The sequence below is a fragment of the Budorcas taxicolor genome, chromosome 10 (genome assembly GCF_023091745.1).
Source record: "Budorcas taxicolor isolate Tak-1 chromosome 10, Takin1.1, whole genome shotgun sequence".
Lineage (NCBI taxonomy): Eukaryota > Metazoa > Chordata > Mammalia > Artiodactyla > Bovidae > Budorcas > Budorcas taxicolor.
This window is the reverse complement of record NC_068919.1, coordinates 19,881,794-19,907,958: the sequence shown is the minus strand read 5'-3', so window position 1 is coordinate 19,907,958 and position 26,165 is coordinate 19,881,794. Positions and strand designations below refer to the sequence as shown.

The following is a 26,165-nucleotide window of genomic DNA, read 5'->3' as shown; positions in this document are numbered from 1 at the left end:
ACCCACAAATTTTAATTGCTGATAGATAAGACTGATTCTGAAACTACAAAATCTCTTACATAAATATACCTACTCTGAAGAAAAAGCACACTATTCTACAAAGCTTCCACAAAATTTTTTAAAAATAAGGATCTCTTCAGTTCAGTTCAGTCCCTCAGTCGTGTTCAACTCTTTGCAACCCCATGGACTGCAGCATGCCAGGCTTCCCTCTCCATCACCAACTCCCAGAGTTTACTCAAATTCATGTCCATTAAGTCGGTGATGCCATCCAACCATCTCATCCTCTGTCATCCCCTTCTCCTCCAGCCTTCAATCCTTCCCAGCATCAGAGTCTTTTCAAATGAGTCAGTTCTCTGCATCACGTAGCCACAGTATTAGAGTTTCATTTCAGCATTAAGTCCTTCCAATGAATATTCAGCACGGATTTCCTTTAGAATGGACTGGTTGGATCTCCTAGCAGTGCAACGACCTCTCAAGAGTCTTCAACACAACAGTTCAAAAGCATCAATTCTTTGATGCTCAGCTTTCTTTACAATCCGACTCTCACATCCATACATGACTACTGGAAAAACCATAGCTTTGACTAGATGAACTTTGTTGGCAAACTAATGTGTTTTTTTTTTTAATACGCTGTCTAGGTTAGTCATAACTTTTCTTCCAAGGAGCAAGAGTCTTTTAATTTCATGCCTGCAGTCACCATCTGCAGTCATTTTGGAGCCCAAAAAATAAAGTCTGTCACCGTTTCCACTGTATCCCCAATTATTTGCCATGAAGTGATGGGACCAGATGCCATGATCTTCGTTTTCTGAACATTGAGTTTTAAGCCAACTTCTCCACTCTCCTCTTTCACTTTCATCAAGAGGCTCTTTAGTTCTTTGCTTTCTGCCATAAGGGTGGTGTCATCTGCATATCTGAGGTTATCGATATTTCTCCTGGCAATATTGATTCCAGCTTGTGCTTCATCCAGCCCAGCACTTCTCATGATGTACTCTGCATAGAAGTTAAATAAGCAGGGTGACAATACACAGCCTTGACGTACTCCTTTCCTGATTTGGAACCAGTCTGTTGTTCCATGTCTAGTTCTAACTGTTGCTTCCTGACCTGCATACAGATTTCTTGGGAGGCAGGTAAGGTGGTCTGGTATACCCATCTCTTTCAGAATTTTCCAGTTTGTTGTGATCCACACAGACAAAAGCTTTGGCATAGTGAATAAAGCAGAAGTAAATGTTTTTCTGGAACTCTCTTGCTTTTTCAATGATCCAACAGATGTTGACAATTTGATCTCTGGTTCCTCTGCCATTTCTAAATCCAGCTTGCAACATTTGGAAGTTCATGGTTCATGTACTGTTGAAGCCTGGCTTGGAGAATTTTGAGCATTACTTTGCTAGCGTGTGAGATGAGTGCAACTGTGTGGTAGCTTGAGCATTCTTTGGCACTGCCTTTCTTTGGGATTGCAATGAAAACTGACCTTTTCCAGTCCTGTGGCCACTGCTGAGTTTTCCAAGTTTGCTGGCATACTGAGTGCAGCACTTTCACAGCACCATCTTTTAGAATTTGAAACAGCTCAACTGGAATTCCATCACCTCCACTAGCTTTGTTCATAGTGATGCTTTCTAAGGCCCACTTGACTTCGCATTCCAGATGTCTGGCTCTAGATGAGTGATCACCACCGTGCTTATCTGGGTCATGAAGATCTTTTTTGTATAGTTCTTCTGTGTATTCTTGCCACCTCTTCTTAATATCTTCTGCTTCTGTTAGGTCCATTCCACTTCAGTTCTTTATTGTGCCCATCTCTGCATGAAATGTTCCTTGGTATCTCTAATTTTCTTGAAGAGATCTCTGCTGCTGCTAAGCTGCTAAGTCACTTCAGTCGTGTCCAACTCCGTGCGATCCCATACACGACAGCCCACCAGGCTCCCCCGTCCCTGGGATTCTCCAGGCAAGAACACTGGAGTGGGTTGCCATTTCCTTCTCCAATGCATGAAAGTGAAAAGTGAAAGTGAAGTCACTCAGTCGTGTCTGACTCTTGGCGACCCCACGGACTGCAGCCTACCAGGCTCCTCTGCCCATGGGATTTTCCAGGCAAGAGTACTGGAGCGGGTTGCCACTGCCTTTTCCAGAAGAGATCTCTAGTCTTTCCTAATCTATTGCTTTCCTCTATTTCTTTGTACTTATCACTGAGGAAGGCTTTCTTATCTCTCCTTGGTATTCTTTGGAACTCTGCATTCAAATGGGTGTATCTTTCCTTTTCTCCTTTGCCTTTTGCTTCTCTTCTTTTCACAGCTATTTGTAAGGCCTCCTCAGACAACCATTGTGCCTTTTTGCATTTCTTTTTCTTGGGGATGTTCTTGATCACTGTGTCCTGTACAATGTCACGAACCTCCATCCATAGTTCTTCAGGCACTCTATCATATCTAATCCCTTGAATCTATTTGCCACTTCTACTGTATAATCATGAAATTTAATTTACATCATACCTGAATGGTCTAGAGGTATTCCCTCTTTCTTCAATTTAAGTCTTAATTTGGCAATAAGGAGTCCATGATCTGAGCCAGTCAGCTCCCAGTCTTGTTTTTGCTGACTGTATAGAGCTTCTCTATCTTTGGCTGCAAAGAATATAATCAATCTGATTTCAGTACTGACCATCTGGTGATGTCCATGTGTAGAGTGTTCTCTTGTGTTGTTGTAAGAGGGTGTTTGCTATGACCAGTGTGTTCTCTTGACAAAACTCTATTAGCCTTTGCCTTGCTTCATTCTGTACTCCAAGGCCCAACTTGCCTATTACTCCATGTATTTCTTGACTTCCTACTTTTGCACTCCAGTCCCCTACAATGTTTAAAAAGACATCTTTTGGGGGTGTTAGTTCTAGAAGGCCTGTAGGTCTTCATAGTACCGTTCAACTTCAGCTTCTTCAGCATTACTGATCAGGACACAGACTTGGGATTACTGTGATATTGAATGGTTTGCCTTGGAAACGAACAGAGATCATTCTGTCGTTTTTGAGATTGCACCCAAGTACTGCATTTTGGACTCTTTTGTTGACTATGATGGCTATTCCATTTCTTCTAAGGGATTCCTGCCCACAGTAGTAGATATAATGGTCATCTGAGTTAAATTCACCCACACCAGCCCGTTTTAGTTCACTGATTCCTAAAATGTCGATGTTCACTCTTGCCATCTCCTGTTTGACCACTTCCCATTTGCCTTGATTCATGGACCTAACATTCCAGGTTCCTATGCAATATTGCTCTTTACAGCATCGAACCTTACTTCCATCACCAGTCACATCCACAACTGGGTGTTGTTTTTGCTTTGGTTCCGTCTCTTCATTCTTTCTGGAGTTATTTCTCCACTGATCTCCAGTAGCATATTGGGCACCTACTGACCTGGGGAGTTCATCTTTCAGTGTCCTATCTTTTTGCCTTTTCATACTGTTCATGGCATTCTCAAGGCAAGAATACTGAAGTGGTTTGCCACTCCCTTCTCCAGTGGACCACGTTTTGTCAGAACTCTCTACCATGACCCATCCGTCTTGGGTGGCCCTACAATGCCTGGCTCGTAGTTTCACTGAGTGAGACAAGGCTATGGTCCATGTGATCAGATCGGTTACTTTTCTGTGTGGTTTTCATTCTGTCTGCCCTCTGATGGAAATGGATAAGAGGCTTCTGAAAGCTTCCTTATGGGAGAGACTGACTGAAGGGGAACTGGGTCTTGTTCTGATGGGCATGGCCATGCTCAGTAAATCTTTAATCCAACTTTTTGTTGATGGGTGGGGCTGTGTTCCCACCCTGTTATTTGACCTGAGGCCAAACTATGGTGGAGTTAATGAAGATAACTGGACTGGAGTGACTTTGAGGAGATACCCCAAGTTGAAGGGCAAAGGAGAAGCCCCAGCAAGATGGTAGGAGGGGTAAAATCATGAAATCACATTTAGAATCAAATCCCATACCTGCCAGAGATGCTCAGAAGGCTCAAACAAACCTTGGGTGCACCAGAACCCAGAGACCCCACAGAGACTGAAACAGAGCTGTGTTTGAGTGTCTCCTGCGGGGGTACAGGTCAGCAGTGGACTGCTGCAGGGGCAGGGGCTCTGGGTGCAGTAGACCTGGGTACGGCATAAGCCCTCTTGGAGGAGGTTGCCATTAACCCACCACAGAGCCGCCAGAACTTACACAGGACTGGGGAAACAGACTCTTGGAGGGCACAAACAAAACTTTGTGTGCACCAGGACCCAGGATAAAGGAGCAGTGACCCCACAAGAAACTGATCTAGACTTGTCCGTGAGTGTCCAGGAGTCTCTGGTGGAGGCAAGGGTTGGCAGCGGCCTGCTGCAGGGTTGGGGGCACTGAGTGCAGCAGTGCATGCTTGGGACCTTTCGAAGGAGGTCACCATTATGTTCATTAACTCCACCATAGTTTGGCCTCAGGTCAAATAGCAGGGAGGGAACACAACCCCACCCATCAACAGGATCTCTTGATAAAAGTAGCAAAAATTGAATTCCTCAATACTTCCCAATACACATCATCCTGAAGCTTATTTCCGCAGTTCTGAATAAAATCCAGAGAAATCAAATGTTTCAGAAAAGATACTCACGATGCCTAGCAGATCTTAGGAAACAAATATGTCATGATAAGGTCAATTTTCAGGCATTAAAAACTGGAACAAGCACTACCTCCAGCTTCCTTTCTAGCATCAGAATCTTTAAAAGATTATCTGGCCTATGATTTCATCATCTAATAATCACCCCTCCATTTCATAACAAACGATAAACTTCAGCGTAACAGAAGTGAGCCTTTTCAAGAAACCGTTTCCTGACCAAGAACATTCTGCCTCAACTCCTACTGCTCTTCCTTGCACTCTCCTTGCCAGAGGAGCCTGCCCATATAAAAACCTTACTCATGCCTTCAAAACCAGCTCAAGTCTTACCTCCTCCAAGAAGCTTTTTAACCAGACACTCCAAACTAAACAAATTTTTATCCTTCCCTACATAAATTCACTCATTTTAACAATCTAGTAATACGTGCTAAGTCACTTCAGTCGTGTCCGACTCTGTGCGACCCCAAGATGGCAGCCCACCAGGCCCTGCTGTCCCTGGGATTCTCCAGGCAAGAACACTGGAGTGGGTTGCCATCATCAGATAATATAAACCAACTTATATAAATTTTATCTAATTTTCATGTATCTTTAGCTAGCCTCTCCATTTGGTTTATAAAAATAATAAAAAACAAGAGTTTATGTTTAATGAGTAATTAAGATAAACCAGGTTCTGTTCTAAGCATGAACACACAATTCATTTACTGCCTACCTCAGTTCAGTAGAGTGGTACATTATTACATATGTTATTTATAGCAAAGAATTACTCAGAATTGTCTTTGTAAGCCTCCCTCTCCCTGCCTAGCACTCTAACCTAGGGCCACGACATGCATGTAGAGGTAAGGGAAAATAACAAAGATTACTTTATCATTATCCCATTTATTCACACAAATGTTTCTAAATAAGATATCCAGGAGCTAAATGAATTTTATCATTTTGCATAGCTCTGATTCTAGGTACTTACCTTTTTCTGCAGACACAGTACTACTTCCTTCCTTTGGACACCCAATGAAGGGTATACTTTGAAGTCTTTGCCCTAGGTTTTCTTCTTCCTTCCTCAGGGAAATGATCTAGTCTCTGTAGCTCAGTGGGTAAAGAACCTTCCTGCAATGCAGGAGACCCGGGTTTGATTTCTGAGTCAGGAAGATCCCCTGGAGAAGGAAATGGCAGCCCACTCCAGTATTCTTGCCTAGAGAATCCCATGGACAGAGGATCCTGGCAGGCTACAGTACATGAGGTCGCAAGAGTTGGACACCACTTAGCAACTAAACCACCACCACCATGGCTTGAAGTATCACCTCTATTAGACAACTCTTGAACCTACATTTCTAGCCAGACCTCCCAATTCTGTAATACCTTTACAGAGACGTTATGCTGGCATCTCTGTCTCAGGGTATTCAAAAATGGAAATCAGATCCTGTCCCTTAAACCTGTCTTTCCTGTTGCATCTTTAATCCACTTTCCACTTTAAACCACCTTGGTATCTTGAGACAAACCAGCCTTCAAATATTTGATTAACTGAACTTATTCTAAACTAAAAGTAGTCACCCTGTCTTAAAAGAGGTAATACCATGTTTCAACTCCTATTTTTCACTCAAATCAATGATTAAGATTTTTTTTCCTTCAAAATAGAACCGTTTGAAAGTTTATGAATCCACATCAAGCAAATATTAGCAGTGGCTAGCAGAAGTCGGGTAAGCAGACTGACTCAACTACTCTGTGTGCCTCTCATTTTGTGAAAACCACAAGTAGCCATGGGAGTTTTGACAGTAGTTTTAAATTGTTCCTATTCTTAAGTATATTATCTAATTTATATTTATAAATGAACCATCAATTTGAGAAAGGATAGGTGGCTCAGGGGCTAAAGCATCTGCCTGCAATGCGGGAGACCTGGGTTTGATCCCTGAGTCAGGAAGATCCCCTGGAGAAGGAAATGGTAACCCACTCCAGTATTCTTGCCTGGAGAATCCCATGGACGGAGGAGCCTGGTGGGCTACAGTCCACAGGGTCGCAAAGAGTCGGACACGACTGAGCGACTTAACTAACTAAAGGAATAGGAACAAAAGACAGACAATTCTCAGAAATAATATAAACCATTAACAAAAATCTGAAAGATGCTCAACTCCATTAATAATTTTAAAATATAAAATTTAAAGAGATATATTTTATTCATCTATCAGACTGACAAAGCCTGAGGTCTGAAAATAATATTTTGGCAAGTGTGTGGATAAACAGGCTGTTGATAGAGAAAAATCAGCGTTTTGAAGAACAACTTGGAAATAACTAGCAAAAATTTTAACACACGCAGTTTTATCCTACAATTCCAACATTTACAAACTTATTCTATAGTATATTCGAACATGTGCACAAAGACATTTGTTAAAGTGGGTTCACTGCATATGACTGCAATAAATAATTTGAGAACATTAAATGGAATTGGTTAAATAAATTATGATACACCTATAAAATACCATGCGACTATCAAAATAGCTGTGATAAATTATATGTACTTACAATGGAAAGATGTCCCAAAACAAGCTGGAAAATAGAATGCATGGCACAATCTCACTTGTATATGTATATATTATATAAAGATTTAATTGTATACATAAAACAGAAAGTCCATAGCTATTAAAAGTGATTATCATTTCTGGGGAGTGGGTTGAAATACATGATCTCACTTTATTTTACATATTGTTTGAAATTTTTAAAATATTTTTTATTTTCTTAAAATCAAATCAACAATTAATGTCACTCCCCAAATTTAAATTTATATAAATATTTGAGCCATCAGGGTTTAAAATGCTGCTAATAGAGAAATTCTACAGCCTGAGGGGCAGGGACTAGCAGAGAAGAAACCCTGCCCTGTCACCTCACCTCCCTTTCTATTCACATTTCCTTTTCTCCCACCTCAAGGGCCGAACTGGACTCAAACGAATACTCTGAAATGAGATGGGACTCCAGAGATTTCTGAGGGAAGATATCTCTTCCCAGACAGTGACTGTATCTATAGAAGGAGGGGCAAAAGAAATGGCCAAGGGCAGGAAATATCCATTAGCAGAGATGGAAAGGAAAAGAAACTCCTCAGTCTGGCTGAGACAACCACTTCTGTTTAAGAGAAGATCTTTGTGTTCTTATACTTATTTTACATCTTCTTCCTTACAAAGGTGACTAATTGCTGTTGTTAAAGGTCATTTCCAAAATAAGTCTTCCAACCAGTTCTGACCAACTATGGACTCAGAAATCAGATAACAGAGTTTGCTAGAACTACACATGAATTAAAGATAAACAGGCTCTAAACAAAGACTTTGGGGACGCTGAGAAACTTATTTACTTCGATATACAGATTTTGATTATTTCTTTTATCCTCTAGTCTTCAGCTGTGTTTTGGAAGTGAGGGTTCAAGACAGTTGACTTCTATGTAGTTGGGGTGTCATTAATAAAGGGGGCTTCCCTTGTGGCTCAGCTGGTAAACAATCCACCTGCAGTACGGGAGACCTGGGTTCAATCCCTGGGTTGGGAAGATCTCCTGGAGAAGGGAAAGGCTACCCATTCCAGTACTCTGGCCTAGAGTCAGACACGACTGAGCGACTTTCACTTTCACTTCACTAATCACCACAATACACACCATCTCCTGGATATACAACATTGTGTAACTTTGAAACAACTAACACCACCCTTCAAACCAAAAGCTTTCAAGAATTAACCAAAAAGATCCTCAAATTTTAGTTTTTACGTGAAAAGTTATGCTACGAGTAAAAAATTATAAATAAAACTTGCAATTTGTTATTCTATTCCCTGAATTTGTATATGATAATATTATCATCTTAATTAGACCTTAATATAAGGATATATCTTGGTAATTTTTTTACTCACTCACTTTGCAGCTGAAAAACAAAACATTCTGTATTCAGTTTCCATGGGGTTATCATTTTAAAAATTTACTCTGCTCAGGGCTCCTCTGTAAGTTTTATTGGCTATTACTGACCAGTAATAAATAAATCCTGAAAACCTGTTCGATCAATCTCCGGATTTCCTGAAGACATGGAAGTAGCTGAACCCCTAGATGGTTCCATTATTAGCATTCTCATATATTCAAACATTCCAGTAATCATTTCACTCAGAGGAAATGAAAAATAACTCCCTTTGAGACTTCTAGTCTACTGACTTGTTAAAACTAAGTTGGGACTACTCTAAACACATAGGACCAAAACTATGGGAAAAGCAGTACTATTATTTTGATTAATAGTAACACAATAATTCTAGAATTTGTTTTTCCACCTACAGCAGTAATTACACCTTCTCTCTCCAAATTAAGTTATTATCTCCGCTATTAGACCAAGGTTTCCTAAGGATAGAAAACGTGTCCAATGAATCTTAGTAACTCCACAGTGCACGGCTTTGGCATAATTATACCTCCAAGATAACATGTTTGCAACTAGTCAAAACTACCTTGATTTTTAGTTTTGGCTATACAACAATTATCCAACTGACTACAAAATTAAACGGAAAATTTCCCGCCAAAAAACGAGTTTAAAGAAGTTATTTTTTAATGTCATCTGCAACAGGTGGAGAAGGCGATGGCACCCCACTCCAGTACTCTCGCCTGGAAAATCCCACGGATGGAGGAGCCCGGCGGGCTGCAGTCCACGGGGTCGCTGAGGCAGACACGACTGAGCGGCTTCACTTTCACTTTTCACTTTCATGCATTGGAGAAGGAAATGGCAACCCACTCCAGTGTTCTTGCCTGGAGAATCCCAGGGACGGGGGAGCCTGGTGGGCTGCCGTCTATGGGGTCGCACAGTGTCAGACACGACTGAGGTGACTTAGCATGTATGCATGCACTGGAGAAGGAAACGGCAACCCACTCCAGTGTTCTTGCCTGGAGAATCCCAGGGACAGAGGAGCCTGGTGGGCTGCCGTCTATGGGGTCACAGAGAGTTGGGCACGACTGAAGTGACTTATCATATCATACATAAAATGGATGACCAGGTCCTACTGTACAGCACAGGGATTTGTATTCAATATCCTATAATAAACTATAATGGAAAAGAATATGAAAAAATATATATATAAATGAATCTCTTTTTAATAATAGCATTGTAAATCAACTATACTTCAATAAAAAATTTTTTTCAAAAAAAGAGGTTGTTTCTCATGATTCTTTTTAATAGGAAAAGCAAAGACACAATGTGAATCTCAAACTGTCCAACTGCTAACTCTTTAAAAAGAACTCAAGTACTGATTTTAGTGAAATAAGACATAAAAAGCCACTACCTCTCTCTCTCCCCTTTCTTTACATAAGCAAGTCAAAGGGAGAATCAAAATCTGCTCTTTTCAACTAGATCAGTAACCTTGCCAGTTTAGTTTACATCCCTTATAAGCCTAAAATTATCTAATATTTCAAGTAATACTGCAACTTAAAACATGTTACAACTGCTTAACACTGAAACTTTATTTCTTGAAATCAGCCCTAAAGCTATCTGTACACACAGGAAGTAAAATTATATATGACCATTAACAGGCAACTTAAAAGATTCTCCCAATCATATCCAACTTCACATTAGGGGGAAAAACGATGTACAGTAACTTGGGCTTTCAAGAATGACAAAAGGTAATTCTTGAATCAAAGAACAGAACTGATCAGTGTTCAAACACACGAATGGAACAGAAGTCAGTTAGCTGAGATAAACCTACCACTTAATTTTATAGACTTCAGAGTTATAAAAACTTGGAGATAGAAGTGACCTTTGAAATTACTTATTAATTAAGTAATTAACCTCTTCGGTTTCGAGTCAAAACAGAGAAGCTATGAGACCTGCATTTCAAAATATTGACCTTAAGTTCACAATTAAAGATGAAAATGTCTTGAAGAATCATTAAAGTACAGGTCAATGATATTATTCTTAATGATCTCATTACTCTTTCAAAATTAATGGAACCCTGATTCCCACATACACACAAAAATTACCTTTTCACCAATAATCCCATATGTGGGAATCCAAAATATAGAGGGAAAGACCATATGTTCATTACAGCATTTCCTATTAGAGCAAAATATTGAAAACAACATCAACATCCATAAAAGGAAAATAATCATTAGCAGCAGTATGCAGTATACTAAAGGTCAGTATAATGATCAGTCTTTGGACCAATAAAGAACTACACGTGAATGCCAACTTTTCCACATCAGAGCTGTGAGGCCTATGACAATTCACTTAATATTTCAGACTCAGTTACCTCACCTGTAGAATGGGGAGATATTACAATCTTCCTCACAGGGTTGTCTACTGGATTTAACACGTGTATTAGAGCATGGCATAGCACTTACAGCTCAGTGAGTACTCAATATATACTACTTTTAGTGGCCACTATTAATATTGCACTGATCCACTGGAATAGTATACAGACATTTTAAATATTATAGGAAAATCTGTAGGTAGTGGCATGAAAAGATTGTCAACACACTGTCAACCAAAAACAAATTGAAAAACAGTAAGTAGCATGATCTTGCTTATGTGTAAAAAACAAAACCATACACATATATAAATACAGAAGGAAAAGTATTAGAAGTGGTTATTTATGGGTTAAAAAAAGGAATTTGTTGGTAGAAGATTTACTTTAGGTACTTTTTCTTTTCCTTCAAACAAACATGTATTTAAGTATTTTAAAAATTTTTAATTGATGATTTAAAGATAGTGTGGTAACAAAGAAAAATGGCATAATGTACATAAAAGGTTGTACATATACCACGATTACAAATAAAAATTATGTGACTAGAAAGAAAAATACCAAAATTATACCAGGAGGTCTATATGAAATTTTTTGTCTCTATTTCCAAAAATTTTTAGTCAAAAAATTCATTTGATTCTGAACAAATCCCAATATTGGGGCTATATTTTAATATCATCTTTCACTGCTTGTGTCCCATGACAAAGATCAATTTTGAAAAAGTCATAAACGTAAGATTTTTTTCTCACCTCATTAGCTCTCTGATCAACAAGATCTTAACTATAGTCATTTCCCCTGACTACTTTCCTATTGTTGCTGCAATTTTACTCAGAAGCCAAAACACCACCAACTGCCTGGTAAACATCTCCCAATCACACAAAAGTAAGTAAAAAAAAATGAAGGGTTTGGCAAGAAAGACTACTAAATATAGAGCTTCCACATAATAAGATTAATATTATCTATATTTTATATTAGCAAGAAGTAATAAAGAAACCAACAATGATCAATGTTGGAAAAAAAAACTACACTTTCAAAAAATTTAATAGAATTATATTACGTTTTTAAGTTCATAAAAAGCATTAAAACCATTCTTTCTACACAGACACTGTACTTATCAGTTTATCAAGAATTTTCTTAAGAATTGTATTCTTCTGACAACTCAGATAAGCAAGGTATTATTCTTGCCTGTCTATAGCCCCCAACAGATGTATGGCAATGTATAGAACCATGCATCATGTTCAAATCCTCAGCCTCTATATGGTAAGTCTTTTTTCACCATTCACATATAAATTTTCATATGGTTTACTAAAAGCAGTCACATTTCTAATCTCTGAGCACTCACCCTGCAAATCTATGAACTCTTTTATACTTCATTCTATTATGCAGGCAAAGCAGGGCATTAGCCTCTGTTTACAGATCAATTAGTATGATCACTGATCTTTCCTAAGATGACAAAACTGCTAAATACTAAAACTGCAGCATATCCAGAAAAAGATGGCCAAGCTCACAAAAGGTGGAAAACTAAGCAATATGAAGAGTGGTTGAAGGAATTAGGATGATTAATTTAGAAAGAAGAAAGAGAAGCAACCCATACACACACACAAAATTTTTGTCATCAGACATGTGAAGGACCATCATACAAAGGAATCAGACTTGTGCTATAAGGCCCAGGAGTTAAAAATAAAAGAGATCCAGTATTCAATAAAGAAACAATTCGCGGTAATCAATTCTGCGCCAGATGCTTGTTTTACACCAGGTAAGAAAAATCCAAACCCTCAAGAGGTTCAGACTAGTAGAGAAGATAAGAAATAAGTGACACTACATGAAAAGGATTCAAAGAGCCATAGGGACACAGAGAGTGATGACTCTAAGTCTCCTTGGGGGTGCAGGCCAGTAGAGAAAAATTCACTGGACAGATGAGTGTGAGTTTCAAAAGTAGATAAGATGGGAAGCGGCATTACCAGGAAGAAAGAACAGCATGAACAAAGGCCTGGAGACCTGAAGTTAACCTGGAGAGGTGGACCACCGGGCACACGTTAGAAGAAATGAGGCTTTAAACTGGGAGTGCGGGAGCCTGTGGTAAAAGACACAAATGCCTCACCATTTCCATGCCAAGAAGTTTATACTCGAACATGCAAGCTATGGAGCACTACTATGAGATGATAAGCAGCACGGTGGCATGCTCAGAAAAAATATGTAAGAAAGCTCATTTGGGCAGGCTAACTGTGGAGATAAAGAGATTAATTACAGAGCCACTGTTGTTACTCTCAGTGAGGTGGTGATGATTCAAGAAATACTTAGGAGGTAAAAATCAAGAACTATTGGCTATAGTTGGGGTTGCTTCCCAGGGGCGCAGTGGTAAGAACTATTGGCTATAGTTGGGGTTGCTCCCCAGGGAACCCCTGCCAATGCAAGAGACACAGGAGACGAGTGTTCAGTCCCTGGGTTGGGAAGATCCCCTGTAGGAGGAAATGACAACCCATTCCAGCAACCCATCTTGCCTGGAGAATTCCATAGACAGAGGAGCCTGGCGGGCCACAGTCCATGGGCTGGCAAAGAGTCAGATACGACTGAGCACGCACACACAAACCGGCTAGGGGAAAGAGGGAGGGGAAGAGTCCAGGGTGACTTCTAAATCTCAACTTGGTTGAGTAATGAACAGTGATGTCCAAGGCAGGTAACAAAGGAAGACAAGTCCATGTAATCAATCAATCAGTGTAAGAGTCCCAGACCAGAAATTGGTTTGTTATTGTCTGGAGAGAAGAGATGAGAGAAGAGGAGCAAAGATAAGTTTACCTTTGGTTTTATGTAATGTATGGTACCTCTTCAGTGAAGCTAGAGTGTGATACGTGAAGAGGGGACCAGGAGAGTCATTAGCTTAAATCAGCAACTGAAGACAAGTAAAATGTACAGAATAAGATCGAACTTAGACACCAATATGTAGTGAGAAGATGAAAGAAAAACCTGAAAACAAATGCAGAACTGATTACAGGAGTACGAGATGAATCAAGAGATAGGGTAATACCAAAAAAAGGCAAGAAAAGAGAAAAAAATTCAAGAAAGATGGGGAGGGTGAAAATTAAAGTTAAATGTACTGCATAAAACAAAGTTATGCTCTGTTAGTTTAAAAAACTAACAAAAGTTATTTGAAACAGGAACAGACTACTTTGTGAGGTAATGAATCACATCATCAAATTAATGATTCTGGCTGATAATCACCTATGCAGGATGTTAACAAGAGGAGTCTTACCTTAAATGAGAAGTATAGCTACATGGCCTCTATAGTACACCTCTGAACTCTAGGTCAAGGCTAGCCTCAGTGTCATTGTGACCTTTTATCAAATATTCTTCTGCAATTTGATCAGAAAATTGAATATTTGATTATTTTAATAAAAGCTTTAAAAAAACAATTTCTACGTTTCATGTAACTCAGAAGTAATCAATACTGGATTAAAACTTCTCACTAATTCTGCTCTTGGGATACAAAAAGTTGCCATTGAAAGTGTACAGAGCTGATCGAGTCTCTTGAAACTGGAACTTCAGATTTCAAATGAGCTCTCACATTGTTTTCCAACCAGTCTCCATCCTGGCCCCTAATTCCACCTGTACACCATTCCTCATCATTCTAGTCAGAGAAGACTCGCACTGCACAGGCGGCTCTGTCCTGTCCTCTTTCTCTTGGTCCCTGCACATCTTTCCAGTAATCTGCTTCTCCTTCCTTCCCAAAGAACATGTACCTAATCACTTCCAACCCTCTTCCACTGCTGACCATTTTCTCTCATCAGTCCTCCCCTCTTTCCTCTACCACCTCTCGTCTACCTAATGTTGGAAAAACACCCCATTTATCCCGCTGTCCCACACTCTATTGTTCTCCTTTTACTACCAAGTATCTCCATATCCCACCACCTATTTGCTATAGTCCCCTATAGAAAGGTGTCTGAGTCTACCCCTTAATGGAAATAAAAAATTTAAGCCACTGACAAAAGACATATGATTTACTGAAACAGCTTGTTCAGTCACTGCTGACTCCCTTTTCAATTCCCTTAATGTCTTTGCAGCCTGCAAATGAACTGACCAACCCTTCCTAGCTGCAGTTACTCCTTTTCCTTTTGCAGTGAGGCTGGATGGATCGTGGAAAGCACTCCGCAGAGAATCAGAAGATTCAGGCTCTAGACCCAACTATACCACTAATTATCTGTGCGTCTCCTCATCTCTGCTCCTACTCAGATCTCACTGCTGACATGCTGACACCCAGTCTAGGTTAGGCCCCTGCAGTCTAAGCTTTCTCAAAACCTAGTCTTCTCAGTAGTGCTTATCAGAACAACTTAATTACTATATAATTAGTATTTAAATGGCTGTCTTTCCTAAACACGCAGGACTGCAAACTCCATGAAGGCAAAGTGCACATTTCAGCCATGCTTCTCACCTCTTATCAGCACAAAATAAAAGTCCATCAAATGAATAAATGGTGAAATAGTTGTCATGACTTCCTTAGAGACTTCTTGTTTTTATTAATCTAAAATTACTAGCACTTTACTTACAAAATTACTGACAAAATTTTTAACAGAAACTCCTACCACAAACATGATGAACTATATTTAAAAACTATGATAGCTATATTTTTCTTGCTTATCCACAAGAATAGAAAGGGGTGGATCAGGTACTTACATTTCAGGACCAACATGTATACTCCAGGTTGAATGTACAAGTGTAAGCTTGATACTAAAAACCTATTGTTTATGTAGCTGATTTGATAGTACTTTGGGTTTAAAACTTTTTAACACTAGTAAAACCTATGTGCTACATATACTCTGAGGAAATCAAAAAGGAAAGCTTTTATCAGACAAGTTACATTGCAGTGTGATTTTAAATATAAACCAGGGGAAAATAAGTAATAGTTTAGTTGAATAGAAGCTGCCACTGTGCCTGATAAAATGACTTTCAAATATAAAAATTTCAGCTCTCATGCAACTAGGTGAAAGTTGTCAAGTTTTATGATACACCGCCTTGGTCAAACAATTTAAACAGATTACATGCTAATCTGCCCTTCTGGTGAGTGTGTCCCGCTCCTCAATTATACAGTAAGGTCCTTACGGGCAGGTTTGGCATTTTGTTCATTGGTCCCCTTAAATAAATAGGGATGCAGGTGATTTCAATACTCTATGATCTACAAAGCCTGAAAATAGCTTTTGTGGATAACTATATTTAAATATTGCCACTTGAAAACAACGTGCATATACTTAAAATCGGATACTTCAACAATTCCCTAGGTTAACAGCCCGATAACAGGCTATAAATATTGTTGTAATCCCCAGGAAAGACGAGGTATTTTCATAACGGAAACACTAACAGATATAATCACTTGGAGCTGTTCTCCAAGGCGCTCTCATCGTTAAGTCAACACCACCAGTTACGGGGGGTGAGTCGTATCCCTCGGACACCCTGGCTCTTCCGCTGCCTCGGGGGTGCAAATCCCGCACGAGGAGTCCCTGGAGATCAACCAGCGCTTCCCTGGGGCTTCAGCTGGGAAATCCCTGGCCAGGGAATGCGGAGTTCAGCCACCCCCCCCCTTTCCTGAAATTAATGAATTGGCCATACGATTGTTTATTTAATGAGGTGTGTAGTGGCCTCTACTGGTGCTTGTGTGAGCACAAGAATGTCCCACTCTTACAAGTGGGATGAGCCATGGGGGAGGGGAGGGAGGCGAGGGGTGAACCTGCCTCCGGGTACAAAGCGCACAACTAGACCCAGGAGCCCCCGATGCGCCCCCACCGCCGCCCCTCTCCTGGCGGCGCCCCAGGCTGCCCACTTCACTCTCCACCCTGCGCGATCCCCTTTCTCCTCCGCAACCCGAGACGAGACAGAGAAGTTCCTGCACGTTTCCTCCTGGATCCTAAACAAAAACACCGCAGCCGCCGCCGGTGCCGGTACCGCGCCCCCGCCCCCACCCCGAGCCTCCCGGGTCGGCGCCCCGCGGCCGCCGCTTACCTGAGGACTGCGGCGGGGAGCCGCTCCTGGCGGCCGCGACGCCTGGCGCCCGGCGCCCGAGCAGCAGCAGGCAGCAGAGCCAGAAGAAGGAGGTGCTGAGGAGTCGCCAGGCTCCCGGCTCCGCCGCCATCTCTTCCCGGCAAGCGGCAGCGGCGGCGGCAGCACCGCGGAGCCCTCGCCTCCTTCCCTCCCGCGCGCCTCAGCCGGTCCCTCGCTGCAGGCTTGGCTCCCGCGGCGGCCGCCGCCGCTGCTCCAGCCCGACCCGGCCCGGCCCGCGCGGCCCCTCTCGCGGGAGGGGAGACTCGGGGGCGCCTCCCTCCTGCAGGGAGGCGGAGAGGGGAGGAGAGCGGAGAGGGGGGAGTCAGTACATTCCGGGGCTGGGGGGTGGGGGGGCTGGGTCCGTCTCTAGGTTCCAGGCGCCGCCACCCGCCGCCGACTCCGGCTCCACACACACCAGCGCGAGGGGGGCGGAGACCGCGGGCGGCAGGGGTGGGGGGCGGGGACCCCGGGCGCGCACCCCCGCGCACGCGCAGGCGCGCGTCTCCCTCGCCCGTACCCTCTCGGCTCCGCGCGCGGCCCGCCCCCGCTGCAATCCCGGCTGCCGCCTCGCGGCCGCGGCGACAGGCCCGTTCCCCTCCCCCTTCTCCCCGGAGCCGCGGACGGGCGCGGGGAGCGCGCGCCGAGAGCTGCGGCTGGCGTCAGGGAAACCCCGGAGAAGCGGATCATCCTCCTCCTCCTCCTGCTGCTCCACCTCCTCCTCCACTTGGCCTCCTCGCACCCGGGAGAAACACACCCCTTCTCTTCTCGCCGCCCGCCTCACCTCCCCAGACGCCTCTGCCTGCGGAGACCAGAGGATGAGAGGCGCTCCGAGCCCGGGCTTGTCCAGGAGGCCGGAGCGGGTGCGCACCTCTTTCAGCCTGGGCCCGGCGCCTCTATATAGGGCCTCAGAGGAAACCAAATGGCCTCCGGGAGGAAACCTGGGTGCGCAGAGGGTCGGCGCGGGGATTTATGTGCCAGCCAAAAACAATAGCGATCCCGCCCGGCTCTTGCTGGGACCTGGCGCGGCTCCCGTGGGAGGGGGCCCACCGCGCCGCCGCTGACCTCCTGCTTCCCGGCCGGGCTGCCCTCGCCGCGAGCTTCCCCGGGACAGTGCCAGGTCCGCCCGGACCGCGGGGCCCGCGCCCCCACCCGCGGCTCTCGGCCGGGGTCCAGGGAAGCGGAGCGCAAACAAAGGTGCCGGTGTCCGCTCCACCAGCCGGTGCGGGGGCCTGGGCGGAACCCCATGACCCCCTTTGGGCAGATCCGCGGGCTGTACCTGAGACCTTTTACCTCTACCTTTGCGGGCCACCTCGCGTTTTCGTACCAGGAAATCACATCTCTTCGCTGGTGAACCGGGAGCTGGAGCGTTGTGATTTTAAACCACTTAGTAATCGTGAGGTAGAACCAGGCCACCCAAAGTTAGGAGAAAGCAGTTTGTCCTTACACGGCTGATGAGATTACTGAAAATCGTACAGGGTGCACCCATGGAAAATATTTTGAGAAAAAAAAATTTTGTGTGGTTATGCACTTGGAGAGTCATGTTTGATTGTTAATATGAGTTAACAATTATTCTGTATACGGTATACTCAGTAATCAAAATGTGTTGCTTTCCACAAGTGGATGGCTAGTTCTCTGCTTTCCATAGCCCTCTGTGCCATCTCGTAATTACTTTCTCCCTTTATTTTCTTTTATTCTGAAGTGACAAAGCAGTGTAAGCTTTGCGGTAACATTGGGAGGGATAAGCTCAGAATCCTCGTAAAACCTCTCAAATCATCAAAACAGTGGAATCAGAAACCCTTCGAAACAATTGACTCTTAAAAGAGCAAACACAGGCTTATTGTTTTCCACTAGGGAAACAATCTAAATATCTTTCTGTTTTGGTTAGACTTGTTAACCAGCAAAAATATTTCCTAAATACTCCTGATTGACCTGTTGAATTAGAAATACATTACTTCCCAATTACTTCCCAAGTATTTGCTTAATTAACCTTTAATAATCACATCATTATTCAGTTTTCTGAGATAATTAATGAGAAAGCTCTTTGGAAACTATAAATTGCCTGGCAAATGTTAATATTCAGACATTATTTCTAAGTCTGGGAAATTTTCGTTGTAAATATAAAATGCGTGATGTGGGTTCTAAAACAAAATTTGCATTTATCTCCCAAGTTCAAAAAATATATGATTTGTGACTAATAAAGTAATCAGATTGATTTTCATGTATGACCTTTGTGAACTGTCTAGTTAATTGATCAGTCCACTGTGTGTATCAGGGTTAAATCAAAACTTTAAAGCACTTTGTGTAAAATAGGGTGACTGAGTTGTATATTGCTGGATTGTGCTTAAATCACAGTTTTAACAAAATCCACTCTAATTACTAATAAATGGAGCCCCAGATTAAAAGTTACAATTTTGTAACTATTCAAGAGTAAGATCATAAAGTAAGCCAGACACACTTGAATTCAGATCCTTCACCTTGTTTCAATGTAAATGACTTTGTAGAGGTTCCCTTTAAAAATCATCACTTGGGGTCATTAATCTCTCTTTTCATTAGTAAGGCATCTCAGAAAAGATTTTCTTAGGCATCTTATCATTTTCATTCTCCAAACAAGATTTTCAACTAATATCTCAATCCGCATTTATATGAGTAGTGAACATATTTTATGTAGTCTATATTAACCTATGAAGTGATATTAAACCATTCATGAAATTAACACTTTTTTTTTTCATCTAAGTAAAGTTAGAACGTGAGGCCCATGTTCAAGGAATAGTGCACAAAGACACTTTTACAGCAAAGAAAACAGACTGGCCATTGTGTTAGCATAAGTTATCAAAGTACAGGCCAAAAATAACTAGAGCAAATATTCCTGTGAAATCTAAGTGTACTTTGATAGAAAAATTAAATGAAAAATTAATAAAGCCTATGAATATAAAACTTAGTAAGAATCTTATTATCTATAGGATTACTTTTCAACTTTAGAGAGGCAATATAGTTCAGTGTTTAATTGTTGGCAGTAATTAGGTGCTACAGCTGATTCCCTGGCTGAAAACCAGTATCCAAGGTAGGAAACAAAGCTAGCTCCCTGACAAGTAGGTCCCAGTATAGAACATTTCCTAGTCACAGCACTTTTTAACTAGGAGTTATCCATCTCTTAAGAACATCGCTTTTCTTCTGCGTAGATGTTGACATTTTTACATTTGCACTTTACACGTGTTCTTGCCTGGAGAATCCCAGGGACAGGGGAGCCTGGTGGGCTGCCGTCTCTGGGGTCGCACAGAGTCGGACACGACTGAAGCGACTTAGCAGCAGCAGCAGGTAAGAATTTCTATTTCTTCCTTTCTCTTCCAAAAGCCACCTGTTCCAGGGAACCATCTCTGATTAAACCCAGTTCAGAAGAATATGTGCTCCTTAAGGACAAAGCCTTCATAGTATTAATTTTGCTTCTTACACATTTCTTTAGTTAATCACATATATTTAGTTCAACAACAGACTATGAATTCAACAACTATTATTGAGGACCTCTTATTTGCCAGATGTGCTGAAATAATAAAATTATTGGTCCTTTCATTTTAATGTCTATAATGCCTATGTCTCGGGTCCTTCCAGGTGTTAGGAGAATGCAACGGTGAGCCAGATAGACAAGGTTCCCAGCCTAGCAGGAAAGATAAACAATTATAACAAAGAAGTGTGAAGAGTGTTATGGTAAGGAAAGATAAGGAGTGTGGGAAAACATAGTAAGTGCATCTAATCTGACTAAATTGTGTGTGGGGGCAGGGGAGGAGAGAGGAGGAGGGATGAAGAATTAGAGGAGCACCATGAGTCTCTAAACTGAGGCGAATACAGAAGGAGAAGGGTAGGACTTGACTACCCCTGCAGTGGGAATTGACATCAGATTTGCATTTTAGAAGGATTACTCAGGCTGCTTCATGGAGTGCAGGTTAAAAAGAGACAAGACCTAGAAAACCAGTTCAGATTTTTGTTAGCAGTAGTCTGGGAAGGAAATACCAGTGGCCTGGAGTAAAGCAAAGGGAATTAAGAGAAGCAATAGATAAGAGAGAGATTTAAGAGACAGAAACCACAGGGGTGTGTGGGGGAGAGGAGACACGGATGACAGATTTCAGCTTGGGCCACTGAATGAAGGTGGTGACATTCACTGAGAAGGGATCAAGGAAGAGGAGTAATGGGAGACAGTGTGAGTTTAACTTTGGACAAGTTTAATTTAAAGTGTCTGTGACATTTGCGTAGAAACAGCAAACTGTTTGTTATTTACCTCTAGAGTTTCACAGGGAGACCTGGGCCAGAGAGAGGTGAGTCATCAACTAAACCATATATACCCAAATGTAAGGTGCCTCTGAATACAGAGTGAGGCCCCATTTTCCCAATTAAAATCCATCCACTTAATAAAATTGTGGTCAACATGAATGTATAAATTGTTAGAGATATAGGTGAAATAATCAAGAATCCACTTATAATGCTCAATGTATTAATTGAATTATACTTACTTGAAATTACATATTTAAAGTAAAATGTAAAATGTAATTTTTAAAATAAAACATTTTATTTCTATAAAATGTAATTTTAAAAATAATTTTATTGAAACTCCTGATACAGATTTATGATCACCAAAATCACATTTTGAATCTGTGATAGCACTAAAAAAAAAAAAAGTACTTTTTTTTCAGATGCAGGCAGGTTTTTAAAAATTATTTATTTATTCAGTTTTTTTGGCTGCACCAGGACTTCATTCCTTTGCCTGGGCTTTCTCTAGTTGCAGCTAGTGAGGGCTACTCTTTGTTGCAGGGCACAGCCTTCTCATTGTGGTGACTTTCTTCTTGCAGGACAGGGGTGCTAGGGTGCATGGGCTTCAGTAGTTGCTGCACACAGGCTCAGTCACTGCAGCTCCCAGGCTCTAGAGCACAGGCTCAGTAGTTGTGGTGCATCAGCTTAGTTGCTCGTGGCATGTGGAATCTTCCCAGACCAGGGACGGAACCCATGTCCCCTGCATTGGCAGGCAGATTCTTATCCACTGTGCCACTACGGAAGTCCCTCTGACATAGTTTTAAAAGACACTCATCTCCCCTTCCACCTAAGTTTTTGACCCTATAGATGATACTGTCACTGGGGATTTTATTCCAGACCACAATATCTAATCACATTATGTCATTCATCCTGTAATCATATTCACTATCATATCCTCTTCTATATCATCTTTCAAAGACTTATTTACAAGGACATCCAATATTTGCAAACATGAAGAAATTTTTTAGAAGTAATTTCTAAATCTGTGTTAAATTTCCTTGTTTCCTTTCCTACCAATTCTGTCAGGTGGCTTCTAGATGAACATTGCTACTGCTACTGCTAAGTCACTTCAGTCGTGTCTGAGTCTGTGCGACCCCATAGACGGCAGCCCATCAGGCTCCCCCGTCCCTGGGATTCTCCAGGCAAGAACACTGGAGTGGGTTGCCATTTCCTTCTCCAATGCAGGAAAGTGAAAAGTGAAAGTGAAGTCGCTCAGTCGTGTCCGACCCTCAGCGACCCCATGGACTGCAGCCTTCCAGGCTCCTCCGTCCATGGGATTTTCCAAGCAAGAGTACTGGAGCGGGGTGCCATTGCCTTCTCCGAGATGAACATTGAATGAGATCATTGTGTACTAATGTGTATTCCCCCAAAGAGCATTTTGTTGTTCAAGGACATTTTAAGGGTCAGGATGAATATAAAGTGACTCCCTTTTTTCTGAGAGATTACTGTATGCTGAAAGAGGTAGGGTGTTTGTCTTATACTCGGGCATATATGGTAATGCCAAGAAAGCATTTCAATTGTCCCAGGAAAGCTGAGGACAGAAAGGAAGGTTGAGGACTAGGTGAAAAGCCAAGGAACACCAGTATGTTTAAAGTATAGAACAGAAAGAGGAATTTGCAAAGAAACAAGCAGACTTGTGAGAGAAAACCAGAGGCATATGGTACCACAGAAGCCAAGGAAAGAGTTTCAGGACTATAGGAGTGATCAGTAGTGTCCTGTGCTCCTGAAAGTTCAGGTAAGGTAAGACCTGAAAAACATCCGTTGAATCTGGTGATAAGGTGGTCATTACAACCTTAGTAAGTGCATTTATAGCAGAGAGTAAGGCCACCTGAGGGCTAAGGCTTGTCACTGAGTCTGAACAGCTTTTTCAAGGAAGAAGAAGAAGGAAGAAAGAGTTGGGAAATCTCGAACGGATTTTGTTGAGAGGGGAGTGGACTTAAATGCTGATAAGAGGAGCAAATATAGAGGGACGTGTTGAAGATTCAAGAGAAAAAGGGCATAATTGATAGCTGTAGAAACAGCGTAGTAGATAATTTGGCAGCTGTAATTCAGTAAAGCCCATGATTATCTGACCTCAGTAGTCTCAGGCAACTGGCAACAGGCGAAAAGGACTTCACAGAAAAGTTACACCCTGGCCTTGTGGTTTCCAGGCAACTTTCAGCTGTATTTGAGCATGTTCCGTTCTTGTGACGCCTTAATGAAGATGGAAAGTAAGAGGCAGTATTCTGACATTTGCTGCCCAGCAGTCCTCTAAAATTTTATCCTCAAAAGGCACATGAATGGGTGCCAACAGACAGCACTCACGAAACAAGGCAGTCCAGCTTTTCAGTAAGAATGACAGAATCTTGCTTTTTGATTGCAAGTAACAAAAACCTAAAACAAAATACTATCATACGCAGAAAGAAATTTTAATGGAAGAACCCTGGAATCTTAGAACAAAGATGCAACCTGACCTCAGGAATAGAACCAGAGGCTAGAGCACCTTAAAAAATTCAAAAAACCCTCTTTTGGAAAGTGTCTTGTCTCTGTACATTTCTCTGAATCCACCTCAGCTTCACCCTTGTCGCAGAATGGCTTTCTGTGTGTCTTGGTCCATATCACAGAAAATGGCCACTCCTATCAGCTTCCTAGTTACTCTGTTTCCTTGTGATTCTGTCAGTCCCAATTACAAATTTCCCAGTGAAAGGACTGATTGCCAGCCTCGATTTAGATGCCCACTCCAAACCATCCAGGGAATAATATGACAGCTCCCACTGTAACCAAATAAATAAAGGAGGAATGTGCAATTCATAGAGAAGAGGTGCCAAACAATTCAATAGGCATTGCAGCTGTGTTCTGTTTGTTGTTGTATCTCAATTGCCCAGCCTGCTACCTGGTGTTTAATAATCATTTGTGTAAGGAATACGTATTTAATGTTGATACAAAGATTTTTAAATTATGGGAGGGAATTTAGATGTAAGTCAAGCGTTTTGCCTGGATGGGAAGAGCCAGAAAAGGAGGCAAAGATGTGTGTGTGTGTTAGTCACTCAGTCATGTCTGACTCTTTGTGACCCCATGGACTGAAGCCCACCAGGCTCCTCTATACATGGAATTCACAGGCAGGAATACTGGAGTGGGTTGCCATGCCCTTCTCCAGTGGATCTTCCCAACCCAGGGATCGAACCTGGGTCTTCTGCATTGCAGGCAGATTCTTTACCATCTGAAACACCAAGGCTGATGGGTACAGGCAAATAGGATTGTGAGAGGATACATTGTGAGATGCTCCCCCAGAGCATCTTGATATTCTGCATGATGTAGGCAACATGGCCATCACTATAAGAAAAGAGGGGATATGGTAGGGTATTTAAGGAGGGTAGTAAAGGTTTGCATCACAGAAGGGTTTATGAGAAAGAACTATAGATGGGGAAGAGAAGCAGGCAGAGGCAGCTGAAATTAGTAATGATACATTGGTGATTCTTCTCCACCAGGCAATGCACGGTAGGAAGAGAGACGGTAGATAGTTCCACTGACCTAGAGTTTCCAGGTGTAGGTGCAGAAGTAAAAGGACAAGGAACTGAGGCACTCAAGGATTCTGAAAGTGAATTTATTGAGGTGGTAAATCATTTAGTCTATATAGGGAAGGAAATAAATCCAGAGTGCACAGAATGACTAAGATAAAAGGATAGTGTCAAAGAATTGGAGCACTCAAGAAAACCAAAGAGTGAAGGTGCCATGTGTGAGTAAGGGATCAGGAGCACAAAAGAGAAGATATGTGTTCAAGACTAGAAGTTCACTGTTTCAGGAGAGTCAAGGAAACCGTAAAATTTTTAGGTGGTAGTATTCTTCAGTGCTTTCCCTTGTGTGGACTACTTGTGTGTTTTGGAAATGTTGGGAGTTTCCCTCTTACTGCTCTGAGCTCAACTCTATCTGGTTTCCCACCATAGAGCTTTCATATCTCACATAACCCGCGCGCACACACACACACACACACACACACACACACACACACACACACCCCAAGCTGCTTTGCACAAAGGATTTGAAGTGACAAAAAATAAAAGAGATTACCAGAGGTGGTGATGTAATTAGATAACAGAAGTAAGCAGTGACTCAAGCAGAGATTATCAGGCTCCTTATTCCAAGTTATAACTCCTCCCCCGACACACAGACAGTTCTCCAACACTAAGAAGCTGATTAGACAATGTTAAAAACCACAAGAAGCTTATTTATTCCACTAGCTTATGTCCTTTATAAGGGCCACTTGTGTTTTGGTCCCTTTTTCTCAGCCCTTCCTGGCCCATCCTGAGCCGAGAAACTCCCACACCGAAGGCACCCCACTACTACTACCCCCACAACCTCACTACTAACGGGAAACAAAAAGAGACTTGCCTCTTTCCAGGTTTTGCTCTAGAAAGAATCAGCGGGAATGCTATTTTTGTATTGGACCTTTCCTGCCATGCACGTTGCCATGCAATCTCTTCCTAGGTGTTGAAGGTGGTGGAGAGGGATAAGAAGGGGAGCAGGCAGAGGCAATGTACCGCAAGCCACTTTAGACTTAAGATATCTGAGAAGTGACTCAGATGTCCATCATTAGATGACCAACAAAGAAAAGAAAAAAGACACTGAACAGGTTGCCTGGATGCCATGTTTCTCAAAATTGAACAGAATTTTTGTTTTGCTTAGGATTTTTCATTTTTGCCCCCAAATATAAGCAAAATATTGAGAAATGACAGTGGGGGCCCAGGTAAATATTAATACCCGCTCCTGGTCACTTGAGATCACCCTGAACAAAGAGGGTCCACAGAAGTGGCCTCAGGAAACAGTGAGCTGTCAAATAAAGCAGGAGATAGAGGGAGTGCATGTTCAGAGATTTGGGAAATGGAGGCATTTGTTTCCTGTCCAGTAGAACTTCCAGGGAACAGAGGAAATGGTTGTGAAGAGGGGTCAGCATTGAGAGCTTACATCATTGGGGAGGATGTACAGAATGTTTTAAAATGGGCCTGCAGGACAATGACGTTTGGGTGAGGGGTTCTGAC

At 42.1% G+C, this 26,165-nt stretch overlaps 1 protein-coding gene across 1 annotated transcript in view; it reads right to left on the bottom strand.

Moving 5' to 3' along the window:
• NEO1 (neogenin 1) overlaps positions 1-16,942 on the bottom strand; it is a 234,430-nt gene extending 217,488 nt beyond the window's left edge. The window contains exon 1 of the mRNA XM_052646281.1: positions 16,813-16,942. Within this exon, the coding sequence (XP_052502241.1) occupies positions 16,813-16,942 (130 nt within the window). The remainder of the gene's footprint in view (positions 1-16,812) is intronic.
• Positions 16,943-26,165: the final 9,223 nt, after the last annotated feature.